The 11,430-nt window shown below is 41.0% G+C and overlaps 1 protein-coding gene across 1 annotated transcript in view; it reads right to left on the bottom strand.

Annotated features, from left to right (window-relative positions):
- LOC119734183 (kynurenine formamidase-like) overlaps positions 1-11,430 on the bottom strand; it is a 28,465-nt gene continuing 17,035 nt past the window's right edge. The window contains exons 2-6 of the mRNA XM_038207533.1: positions 7,217-7,310; positions 6,137-6,241; positions 2,150-2,198; positions 816-901; positions 1-92 (exon numbers count right to left, since the gene is read on the bottom strand). Of these exons, the coding sequence (XP_038063461.1) occupies positions 16-92; positions 816-901; positions 2,150-2,198; positions 6,137-6,241; positions 7,217-7,310 (411 nt within the window). The 3' untranslated portion in view covers positions 1-15. The remainder of the gene's footprint in view (positions 93-815; positions 902-2,149; positions 2,199-6,136; positions 6,242-7,216; positions 7,311-11,430) is intronic.

The following is an 11,430-nucleotide window of genomic DNA, read 5'->3' as shown; positions in this document are numbered from 1 at the left end:
GATTGACTTGAAAGCTCACCTTGCTTTGGGGAACTTCTTCGCCATGTACAAAACAGCTTGTTCGACGTCATTGATCATTTGCGGGAGGGTACCTGTAGAAAAATAGTTTTTAGTATTACAAAAGCTGGCTGTTTTAATAACCCTTTCAATCTTCTACCTTAGGATTACCCTAGATTATATTTTGAGTATAAATATGCCTAACCCAGCCAAGCCCATCGCCACCCAGCCCAGCTTAACCCAGCCAAGCACAGCCCAGCTCATCCAAATCAAGCCCCGCCCAGCCCAGCCCCACCCAGTCCAGCCCGACCCAGCCTAACCCAACCCAGTCCAGACCGATCAAGCCCAGCCCAGCCCCACCCAGCCCCAACCCAACCCAACCCAACCCAGCCCAGATGATCAAGCCCGTCCCAGCTCAGCCCCTGACCCAGCCAAGCCCAGCCCCACCCAGTCCAGCCCAACCCAGCCTAACCCAACCCAACCCAGACGACCAAGCCCATCCCAGCTCATCCCCATCACGCCCCGCCCAGCCCAGCCCCACCCGGTCCAGCCTAACCCAACCCAGCCCAGACGACCAAGCCCATCCAAGCTCATCCCAATCAAGCCCCGCCCAGCCCAGCCCCACCTGGTCCTGCCCAATCCAGCATAACCCAGCCCAGACCAACAAATTCCATCCAAGCTCAGCACCTGACCCAGCCCAGCCCAGCCCCACCCAGCCCAGCCCAGCCCAGCCCAGCCTAGCCTAGCTCCGCTCAGCTCATCTCAGCTCAGCCAAACTCAGCCCAGCCATATTCAATTACATGTAAATTGACAATTACCCATTGGTGCAATTGTGTAGTTCACCACTGCTACTACAGCTCCTTGTTTTGCAGGATGCCAGGCAAATAATCCATAATCATCCTTGCTATTACAAAAAAACAAACAAAATGTATCCAAATTTAGTTTTAACATTATGTGAATGCATCCAACAGTGGCGCACCTGGGGGGGGGGGGGGCTTAAGCTCCCCCCCAAGAGGTTGTCAATTTTGTGGGGCTGTTTTGGCAACCAGCCGAAACAGCCTTTGTTTTCGTTAAGATTTTTTTTTCTTTTTCTTTTTCAGCCTTTTTTGGTTCCCGGCATTTGGCCACTAAAATCAATCCGATTGCCTTTATACTTGGCACACACTTAGATCAGCACCTGCCGCTGTGTGCCGAACATTGACGTCATCATGACGTCATCACGAGTCACGTGACGTCACAATATAGGTGTAGTTTTTGAAGGCATTTATCTCCAGAACTACAGGTCCGATTTGGTTGAAACCTGGTATGTACCTATACCGGGATGTGTTATAGATGAAAATTGAAGTGACGTCACGATGACGTCATCATGGGTCATGTGACGTCATGTTAAAGATTAATGGATGTAATTTTTGAAAATAAATATAAAATTAACCGTGAGAGACCTGAACTTGACGTTTGCGGGAATTGATAGAATAATCCAGGGTCTTCATTTTTTAATATTACGTGCAAAATCATGTGACCCCTCCTTCCGGTTGAAACCGGAAGTGCCTTTTGTAATTTATAATTGGTAAAAGATGTGAACTTGCTTTCAACGATGTATGCTGGCTAAGTTGTTCTTTACACACAAAAATAACGGTGACGTCATAAAATGTTAGAGCGCCCTCTAGTGGCAGGTTATTAAAGATGATTATAAGTGAAAATTGATGTGACAATGTAATATTTTTTTTTTTTGGTAATTTTTTTTTTAGTCCCACGATTTTACCTTGGTGATATGTATGTGGCCTACTTTCGAGTAGTATAATAGGGGTGTAAGTGGCGCTTAAAAAAAAAAAATTTGAGCCCCCCCCCAAACCAAATCCTGGTACGCCACTGGCATCCAAAAGTATTCTTTGCAAGGGAATGCGGGGTTAGTGCTGTAATTATCTAATATAGTTCTTTGGTTCCACTTTCGAGAACAATATTCAAATGTTTGCCAATATTCACGACTGATTTTTGAAAAATTGCAAAACAATTTGCAACGCCTACATGAATTGAACACAGCTCACAATATGAAAATGTTGCTTCACTAACATAACTGAAAAAGCAATTAATTGTACATCGCTCGCAGACTATCTATTTGTGTCACTGGTATCCTGCCTGATTTTGTACTTACCTTGAGGCTTGCCAGTACCCACCATGAATACTGATGAGAACCGGGGAATCTGTGAACCGACCAAAAGAAAAAGTTTGGTTTGCATCTCAGTAAAAGATGAAACATTTTTTTTACGGCTTTGTTTAAAGGGAATATACAATGTACATCATTTGCTTTTGCTGTAATTTTCAGAAATGGATGGAATTGGGGGGTTGGAAATATATAGCAAATATAGTTACACTGACTTTTTTGAGGTTTTGGATTCGAAAATGCTATAAAAACCAAGAAAAACAATCATTTTCCTGTAGTCTGGTTCCCTGACTCCATTTAAGAAGAAACAGAGCAGTTTACATATATTGGGGAATTGTAAGGTCAGGGACCCAGTCTAGCTGGCTTGTACCCATTCATAGGTGTGTAATCGATTGCAAACAAGTGCGATGGTCAACTGGGGCCAGTATTTGAAAAAAAGCCAGTTTTTTTCCAACGCTGATCAGCCAATCAGCGTTGGAAATTGATACAAAAATACCACTTTTCTTGAAAATGACAGTATACCAGGTGCCATGATTTTACAGGATGCTTTACACTGTCATTCACTAACAGTCCAGCAAGGTATTTCAAAATGATTTGGTAGTTTTATTTTTTGATGTTTGCAAATGTTGTATTTTCCCTTTAACAAAGATGTGACATTGGTAGGGCTTTTTTGTTTTGTTTTGTTTTTGTCTTTTGCATGGGCATAATAAAATTCTGCACTAAGGCTACGACATTGGTAGAATTGACAGAGCGTCTCACGTCGTTAAAGTTTATGAAACATAATTATGCAAATTTTAAGATAAAATGGCTTTTATATTGTTTTTTTGTTGTTGGTCTTTTGCATGGGTATAATAAAATTCTGCACTGAATTTATGATAACGGTAGACTTAAAGGAGCCTCTAACGTCGTTGGAGTTTATGCAACATATGCTGATTTTATCATAAAATGGCTTTTATGTTATTTTTTTCTTTTGCATGGGCATAATAAAATTCTGCACTGAGTTTACGACAGAAAAGTTTGTGGCTACACGCTGTAGAAATATTAATTTTCAGCATTCAGATATGAGAGGAAAACTGGCGAGGCGCGATTTCAATCGGTTATGGCGAAAAATATCAGAAAATGGACGAGAATATTAGAATTGAATTCATGGTCAGAATCGGAATCGGTAGACTTGAGGGAGCCTCTATGACGTGTTTGGAGCTTAATATATGCAACATTTGATTATCTCAATATCAAAAATAAAATGGCTTATGTCTTTTGCATGCATGGGCTTCCTAAAATTCTGCACTGAGATAACGAAAAAAAAGTTTGTGGCTACACTGTCGAAATATTAAATTCTGTGCATAAAGGTACGAATTAAAGAATCAGTGTTGATATGCGAGTTACGCCGAAAGAAATCAGAAAAAAGACTAGAATATTAGTATTGAATGCTTTGTGTGATTTTGTACAAATTCCTGGATCCTCCCCTGGGTGTATTCTTATAAGAGCTGTAATTTTGCAGTCCCTGGTGAACAAATATGATGACATTATGTGGTAGCGGTACTATTATTGTAAGCAGTCGCTTTCTTATTTGTTCCAACAAATATAGTAAAGCGTAGTAAAATGTAGTAAAATGCTTCCACTTCCTGGTTATCTTCAGTTTTTATTGCACTTCCGGTAACACCGGAAGTAAAGGTCAAGCGGTTTCGTGTCCGGGAACAAGAAATGTTACTCAAGGCATAGTCTACAACCTCAAGAAAAAAACGAACACGATACTCTATTGAGTTCAAAAGATATAGCTCAAACTATTTTGTCAATATTTGCCCTTCCATCACTTTGCCCTTACATTACGCCATGATGACATAACCAAATTTATAACATCTTCGCAACATGGTACAAATTCACACTAGGTTAAATGGTCATCCCGTAAACCGTTCGGAAGAAATTTTGCTTTGTTTTAATTTCAGGCTTAAGTCTTAATTTTGAATTCACGTAACTTTGACCTTCCGGCAGACCCGGAAGTAAAGGTCAAGCGAGTTCACGTACACGACAAAAAAAGTTTATCAACTAATAGTCTATCTGATTGCAAAGTTGAAACGTAATTGATCACTTTGTTTAAGAGTTATGGGTGAAAGTATTTGGCCACTTTTTCCTCTCAAATCGCTTGTAATTTGACACCCAATGACGTCATCATGACGTCAGAGTAATATGCACCACTTGGGATGAGGGTCGATATATGTTGAAAGTTACAAGTTCATACCGTATACCGTTTAGGAGAAAAGCCGCGGAAACTTATTGTCCGGAAAAAAAGAAAGAAAGAAAGAAAGAAAGAAGATTAATCGTAACAACTCCAATCAGTGGTCGGGTTGTGCCCGACCACTCAAAAATAGAGCTCTTATAAAAACATGACAGCCTACACGATTCAGCTCATTTCATCTGCGTTCATCACAAATGTATGTACTTGGACTGATGGGCAGGCTAATGTTAGAAAAAAGAATGCAAGAGAGTACCGAAGTGAACACATCACGAGCACAAGTATGTGTGTAAAAGACATTACTGCATGATTCAGCCCGTGACCCAACACGCGCGCGTACTACATTCGTTTGCACTACACTTCCCGGTTCTAAATGCCGTCACACTTCGGTACTCTATAGAACGTGTATAAAGTACAAGATTTTATGAGAATAAAGCACATTCAGGCACCATAAGATCTGCAACATGTGTAACGTCCTACTTGTTGTGCATTTATTTTGTGTCCTGACTGGGCCCATGCAATCAAGGACAGTAAGGCCAAAAAAAGAAGTCTCCGGTTTCTGGTATGGAGCTTGCCCAAAAAGTGGTGCAGCGACGCGGCTTTTTTTTTTCTACTTGATTTTTTTGCCTCAAATGTCGGCTGATGACTGCAAATGGTGCCCGACTAAACTTAGTGCAAATATAAGGGAGTCCAGAGAGGCCACATAAAGCTTATTCTCGATCCTAACCCCATCCAAAAACACGTTAAAATTGTGCAGCAGCAGGATTCCAGTCAAACCAGTGAGTTTGGCAGTTTTGAGACATCATCTTTCATTGAAAAAAAAACCTTTTTCATTTTGCCGACGCGCATGGCTACGGCGACGCGCGCGCATACCAGAAACCGGAGACTTTTTTTTTGTTGGCCTAATGGGTATTTCCAAAGAAAAGAAAGCATTACAATTTACAAAATACTGCAAATTAATGACTTTATGAAAATAAAATTGCTGACCTCAACTTCCATTCAATCGATCACACAGATAACAATTGGGTAGATTCAAACACGGGAGTCTGTGATTAGACTAGTCAGTGTTTGGTACCAAGATGCTCACATAAAAAGTGAACATGGACTGGCGAGACTTACATGCTCTAGTAGTAGAGGGCAAGGATTCAAAGTGAAACATTTTGGTCTGTGGCAGTCAAAAGAGATGGGTTCGATTCCAATCAGGGTAAAATTTCATAGAGCTTCTAATTACACACCAATCCAGGCATGCTTTCAATTCTATCATGAAGGCCCCCTTCAATGGCAAGAGCAACGTGCTAGCTATTCAGACAATCCGTCACAGGGCAGTCGCTTTGTACAATAGCATGCACAATGGTTTCTCCATTGAAGGGGGCCTCGTTTAAAACCCTCCTACTATTTAAGAGGTCACAAACGGTCAAAATGTTCTTCCTCACCTCCTGGCCTACTGTGTACAAACCAATGGGGGTCTTGACCAATATTGACCCAAGTAATAACAACGGTTTCAAAGCATGTTTCCATTGGAGGGTTATTAAAGAAACTTATGGAGAACGAAACTTACTTGGGACAGAAAAAATTTTGACCAAAACAAACACCACCTTATTAGTAATTTTCTTAGCAGTATTTCTGCACATTGATAGGAATCTTCCTAGTTATGTCTTTTAGCAAGTCACTTTACTGCAATTGCAGCATTTTTTTCTTCCTCTACCATCCTTAACTCATGTATCCATAGTTCATGTGTGACAAACCTTCAGTTTGATGCGGCGGCAGATAAAGATCCAACTTTTGGAATTTGCCCTCTCCATAGTTAATGTTCAACTCGTGGGCTATGCACTTCTTTATTGACTTGGTTTCTGCACAAAACAAGAGTATTATTTAGGCTTTACATAAGGGCCCTTCTCAATTCATATCTGGGACGAGTTCCGGACGAGTTGCAGTTAGCATCATTCACTTTGTCCGGAAGAAGCTCTGCATTTGTCCACGGACCATTTACACATTGTCCAGGGAAATTTTCATGAGCAACTGTCAGACTCGCCAATACTGATAACTTCATTGCAGGAAGATTGCGGGGAAGTTGTTCAGAATATTATACCCGATACAATGTCTGCAATGTCAGAACTCGTCCCAGATATGATTCGAGAAAGGGCCCTAAATAGTATACTATTACTAGACCTTGGTCGACTTAAAGCAAAAAACTACTCTCGCCATTTCTTCAAAAAAATATCTTGCAGCTTAAACGTTAACTGTGACTATAGACGTAAAATGTTAGCAATGAAAGGGATTAGTTACATATGTGGATATTTGATGGTTTTCGTTTTAATTTATGAGGCTTACGAATGCATCAGTGTTAAGAAGTCCCTTACAACTTTAGTTACAAGCCCATACCAAGTCGTCCAGACGATCCAATCATCAGTCCCAAGTCAATTCACAAGCTCTTCAAATGATCTGTGGCAAAGGCATTTCTTCTATTGTTCATTCCCTGTAACGGAGTGTTCATACTTCATGGAAATTTCAGTGGGAAGCGAATTTGTTAGGATACCCGCAAACATCACAATGAAACTTCAAGTGTTGACGTCTTGAAATTCGCTTCGCTTTCACTATGAGCCGGCCTGTACTTGTGACTTGACCTGTGACTGAACTTTTGATTTACTAAATTGAAGATACAATTGGGGTTCACCTTGTAGATACGGATGGGGTTCTTCCTTGCTCTATCCTTAGGTAACATCCGTCACCTAACCTCCCCCCCCCCCCCCCCACCCCAAAAAAATATTTTAAAAGGTAATTTCTTCCCATGCAAATCAGTTTAACCATAGAATATACGGACTCACCACTGGCAATTGTGGTCAGGAAATGCTCCACTATATTAGGGAATAAATGTAGACGGTTGCTCCAATGAGAGGGAGAGACCAAATTATCAAGCTCCTACATTGTAGATAAAAAAATATTTAAAAAAATTACTATCAAATTAACCATCTTATTTGTTTGACAGTCACAGACAGTCAAAAAATTCAATCCTGTTCCCGAGCCATGCCTTTCACACAGGCTAGTCACCAACAGTCAGATCATATCTTATGTAGACATAGCTTGAGTTACTCCAGCTCTAATGCCTATCGCATTATGCGATAGGCATTAGAGCTGGAGTAACTCAAGCTAATGTAACCACTGTGAAATTCCACCAACAGACAAAAGCATGTGACTGGTGGGCACAGCCGGCTTATCAATTTCCTGCAGTCAAAGATTTCATAACAATCACAGCCAGTCAATCCTGCTTTATGAAGACAGGGTCAATCAACTAGTCAAAGACAGTCACTTGATTTCTTTTGACTGCTGGGCTGGTCTTGTATGAAATTGACAGCCAGAGAGCGAGGTGTCTGAATATTTAAAAACGTAGGCCCAACTCGTAAATGGCGTAAGGGCTGCATGCATTTGTGTGCATTTTTCTAATATCCATGCCTATACTAGCGGTGTGAAGTTGGTTACTTATTCCTCGTTCCTTGTTCGAAATCCGCACGCTAAACACTAAATGTACAAATCATGCATAGAGTGTATCCAAAGCTGCATATACACATTCGCAAACGACTCATAGACTGGTTTCCTATCCCGCTAGGCCCAGGAACACTTTGTTTTGCCACACATTTTCGTACAACAGAGACCTCTTTTAAGCATGAAGAACACTTTAGACCGGGAAAGGCTGGATGAAGAGGTATGCATGAGGACCTGGGGAACTGGAAAATAATGGGTCTGACCTGGTCCAAGGGGTTTCAGTTTTTTTTCATATTTTTGAAAAAGACAAATCTACGGCGATTTTAATGCACGTTTTCCATATGTTTGACAAACATATGGAAAACGTGCATTAAAATCGCCGTAGATTTGTCTTTTTCAAAAATATGAAAAAAAAACTGAAATCGTCTTGCATCCTCCTACATCCAGCCTTGCCCGGTCCAAGCCGCGTTCTTCTTGATTAAAAGGAATTTCTTTGAGAGCGCCGATTTTGTACACAAACTTTGTGTACAAAATCGGCGCTCTCAAAGAAATTCCTTTTAATCAAGAAGAACGCGGCTTGGACCGGGCAAGGCTGGATGTAGGAGGATGCAAGACGATCTCAGGAACTAGAAAAAAATTAATCTGACCTGGTCCAAGGGGTTTCAGTATTTTTTAAATATCTTTGAAAAAGACTTAATCTACGGCGATTATGGTAATCCTTACTTTTAGGACACCTCTATTTTGTACGAGTTCTGTTCAAAACTGACTTTTGCAGAGGCTGGATGTAGGAGGATGCAGGAGGACCTGAGGAACTGGAAAATAGTGGGTCTGACCTGGTCCAAGGGGTTAAAATATTTTTTTCATATTTTTGAAAAAGACTTAAATCTACGGCGATTTTAATGCACGTTTTTCCATATGTTTGTGTACATAATCGGCGCTCCCAAAGAAATGCCCCTTTAAGCATGAAGAACGCCTTGGACCGGGCAAGGCTGGATGTAGGAGGATGCAGGAGGACCTGGGGAACCTAAAAATAATAAGTCTGACCTGGTCCAAGGGGTTGGATTTTTTTTTCCATATTTGTGAAAAAGATTGAAATCTACGGCGATTTTAATGCACGTTTTTCCATATGTTTGTGTACATAATCGGTGCTCTCAAAGAAATTTCCCTTTAAGCACGAAGAACGTCTTGGACCGGGCAAGGCTGGATGTAGGAAGATGCAGGAGGACCTGAGGAACTTGAAAATAGTGGATCTGACCTGGTCCAAGGGGTTAAAATATTTGTTTCATATTTTTGAAAAAGACTTTAAATCTACGGCGATTTTAATGTACGTTTTTCCATATGTTTGTGTACATAATCGGCGCTCCCAAAGAAATATCCCTTTAAGCATGAAGAACGCCTTGGACCGGGCAAGACTGGATGTAGGAGTATGCAGGAAGACATGGGAAGCTGGAAAATAGTAAATCTGACTTGGTCCAAGGGGTTGGAGTATTTTTTTCATATTTTTGAAAAAGACTTAAATCTACGGCGATTTTAATGCACGTTTTTCCATATGTTTGTGTACATAATCGGTGCTCTCAAAGAAATGTCCCTTTAAGCACGAAGAACGTCTTGGACCGGGCAAGGCTGGATGTAGGAGGATGCAGGAAGACATGGGAAGCTGGAAAATAATAAGTCTGACCTGGTCCAAGGGGTTTCAGTATTTTTTTTATATTTTTGAAAAAGACTTAAATCTACGGCGATTTTAATGCACGTTTTTCCATATGTTTGGGTACATAATCGGCGCTCCCAAAGAAATATCCCTTTAAGCATGAAGAACGCCTTGGACCGGGCAAGGCTGGATGTAGGAGGATGCAGGAGGACCTGGGGAACTTGAAAATAATAAGTCTGACCTGGTCCAAGGGGTTGAATTATTTTTTCCATATTTTTGAAAAAGATTGAAATCTACGGCGATTTTAATGCACGTTTTTCCATATGTTTGTGTACATAATCGGTTCTCTCAAAGAAATGTCCCTTTAAGCACGAATAACGTCTTGGACCGGGCAAGGCTGGATGTAGGAGGATGCAGGAAGACATGGGAAGCTGGAAAATAATAAGTCTGACCTGGTCCAAGGGGTTTCAGTATTTTTTTTATATTTTTCAAAAAGACTTAAATCTACGGCGATTTTAATGCACGCTTTTCCATATGTTTGTGTACATAATCGGCGCTTCCAAAGAAATATCCCTTTAAGCATGAAGAACGCCTTGGACCGGGCAAGGCTGGATGTAGGAGGATGTAGGAGGATGCAGGAGGACCTGGGGAACTTGAAAATAATAAGTCTGACCTGGTCCAAGGGATTGAATTATTTTTTCCATATTTTTGAAAAAGATTGAAATCTACGGCGATTTTAATGCACGTTTTTGAATATGTTTGTGTACATAATCGGTGCTCTCAAAGAAATGTCCCTTTAAGCATGAAGAACGTCTTGGACCGGGCAAGGCTGGATGTAGGACGATGCAGGAGGACCTGAGGAACTGGAAAATAGTGAGAGTGACCTGGTCCAAGGGGTTTCAGTATTTTTTTCATATTTTTGAAAAAGACTTAAATCTACGGCGATTTTAATGCACGTTTTTCTATATGTTTGTGTACATAATCGGCGCTCCCAAAGAAATGCCCCTTTAAGCATGAAGAACGCCTTGGACTGGGCAAGGCTGGATGTAGGAGGATGCAGGAGGACCTGGGGAACTTGAAAATAATAAGTCTGACCCGGTCCAAGGGGTTGGAATATTTTTTCCATATTTTTGAAAAAGATTGAAATCTACGGCGATTTTAATGCACGTTTTTCCATATGTTTGTGTACATAATCGGTGCTCTCAAAGAAATGTCCCTTTAAGCACGAAGAACGTCTTGGACCGGGCAAGGCCGGATGTAGGAGGATGCAGGAAGACATGGGAAGCTGGAAAATAGTAAATCTGACCTGGTCCAAGGGGTTGGAGTATTTTTTTCATATTTTTGAAAAAGACTTAAATCTACGGCGATTTTAATGCACGTTTTTCCATATGTTTGTGTACATAATCGGCGCTCCCAAAGAAATGTCCCTTTAAGGATGAAGCACGCCTTGGACCGGGCAAGGCTGGATGTAGGAGTATGCAGGAGGACCTGGGGAACTGGAAAATAATAAGTCTGTCCTGGTCCAAGGGCTTTCAGTATTTTTTTCATATTTTTGAAAAAGACTTAAATCTACGGCGATTTTAATGCACGTTTGTCCATAAGTTTATGTACATATAATCTGCGCTCCCAAAGAAATGTCCCTTTAAGCATGAAGAACGTCTTGGACCGGGCAAGACTGGATGTAGGGGGATGCAGGAGGACCTGAGGAACTGGAAAATAATGGGATTGGCCTGGTCCAAGGGCTTTTAGTTTTCGTCAGGACCGGCGCCCTCTTTTTAAGCTCCTTACATTATGAAAAAGTTTTATTTATAGTAAATCTTCAGAGAAGCCTACATCAATGACAAGATAAAATCTGTTTCAGTACTAAAACATGTAAATGTGGATCTCCCAAAAATAATTGCACAGTTCCAA

The sequence above is a fragment of the Patiria miniata genome, unplaced genomic scaffold (assembly GCF_015706575.1).
Source record: "Patiria miniata isolate m_02_andy unplaced genomic scaffold, ASM1570657v1 HiC_scaffold_27, whole genome shotgun sequence".
Lineage (NCBI taxonomy): Eukaryota > Metazoa > Echinodermata > Asteroidea > Valvatida > Asterinidae > Patiria > Patiria miniata.
The sequence above is the reverse complement of the archived record's forward strand: the minus strand, read 5'-3'. Positions and strand labels throughout refer to the sequence as shown.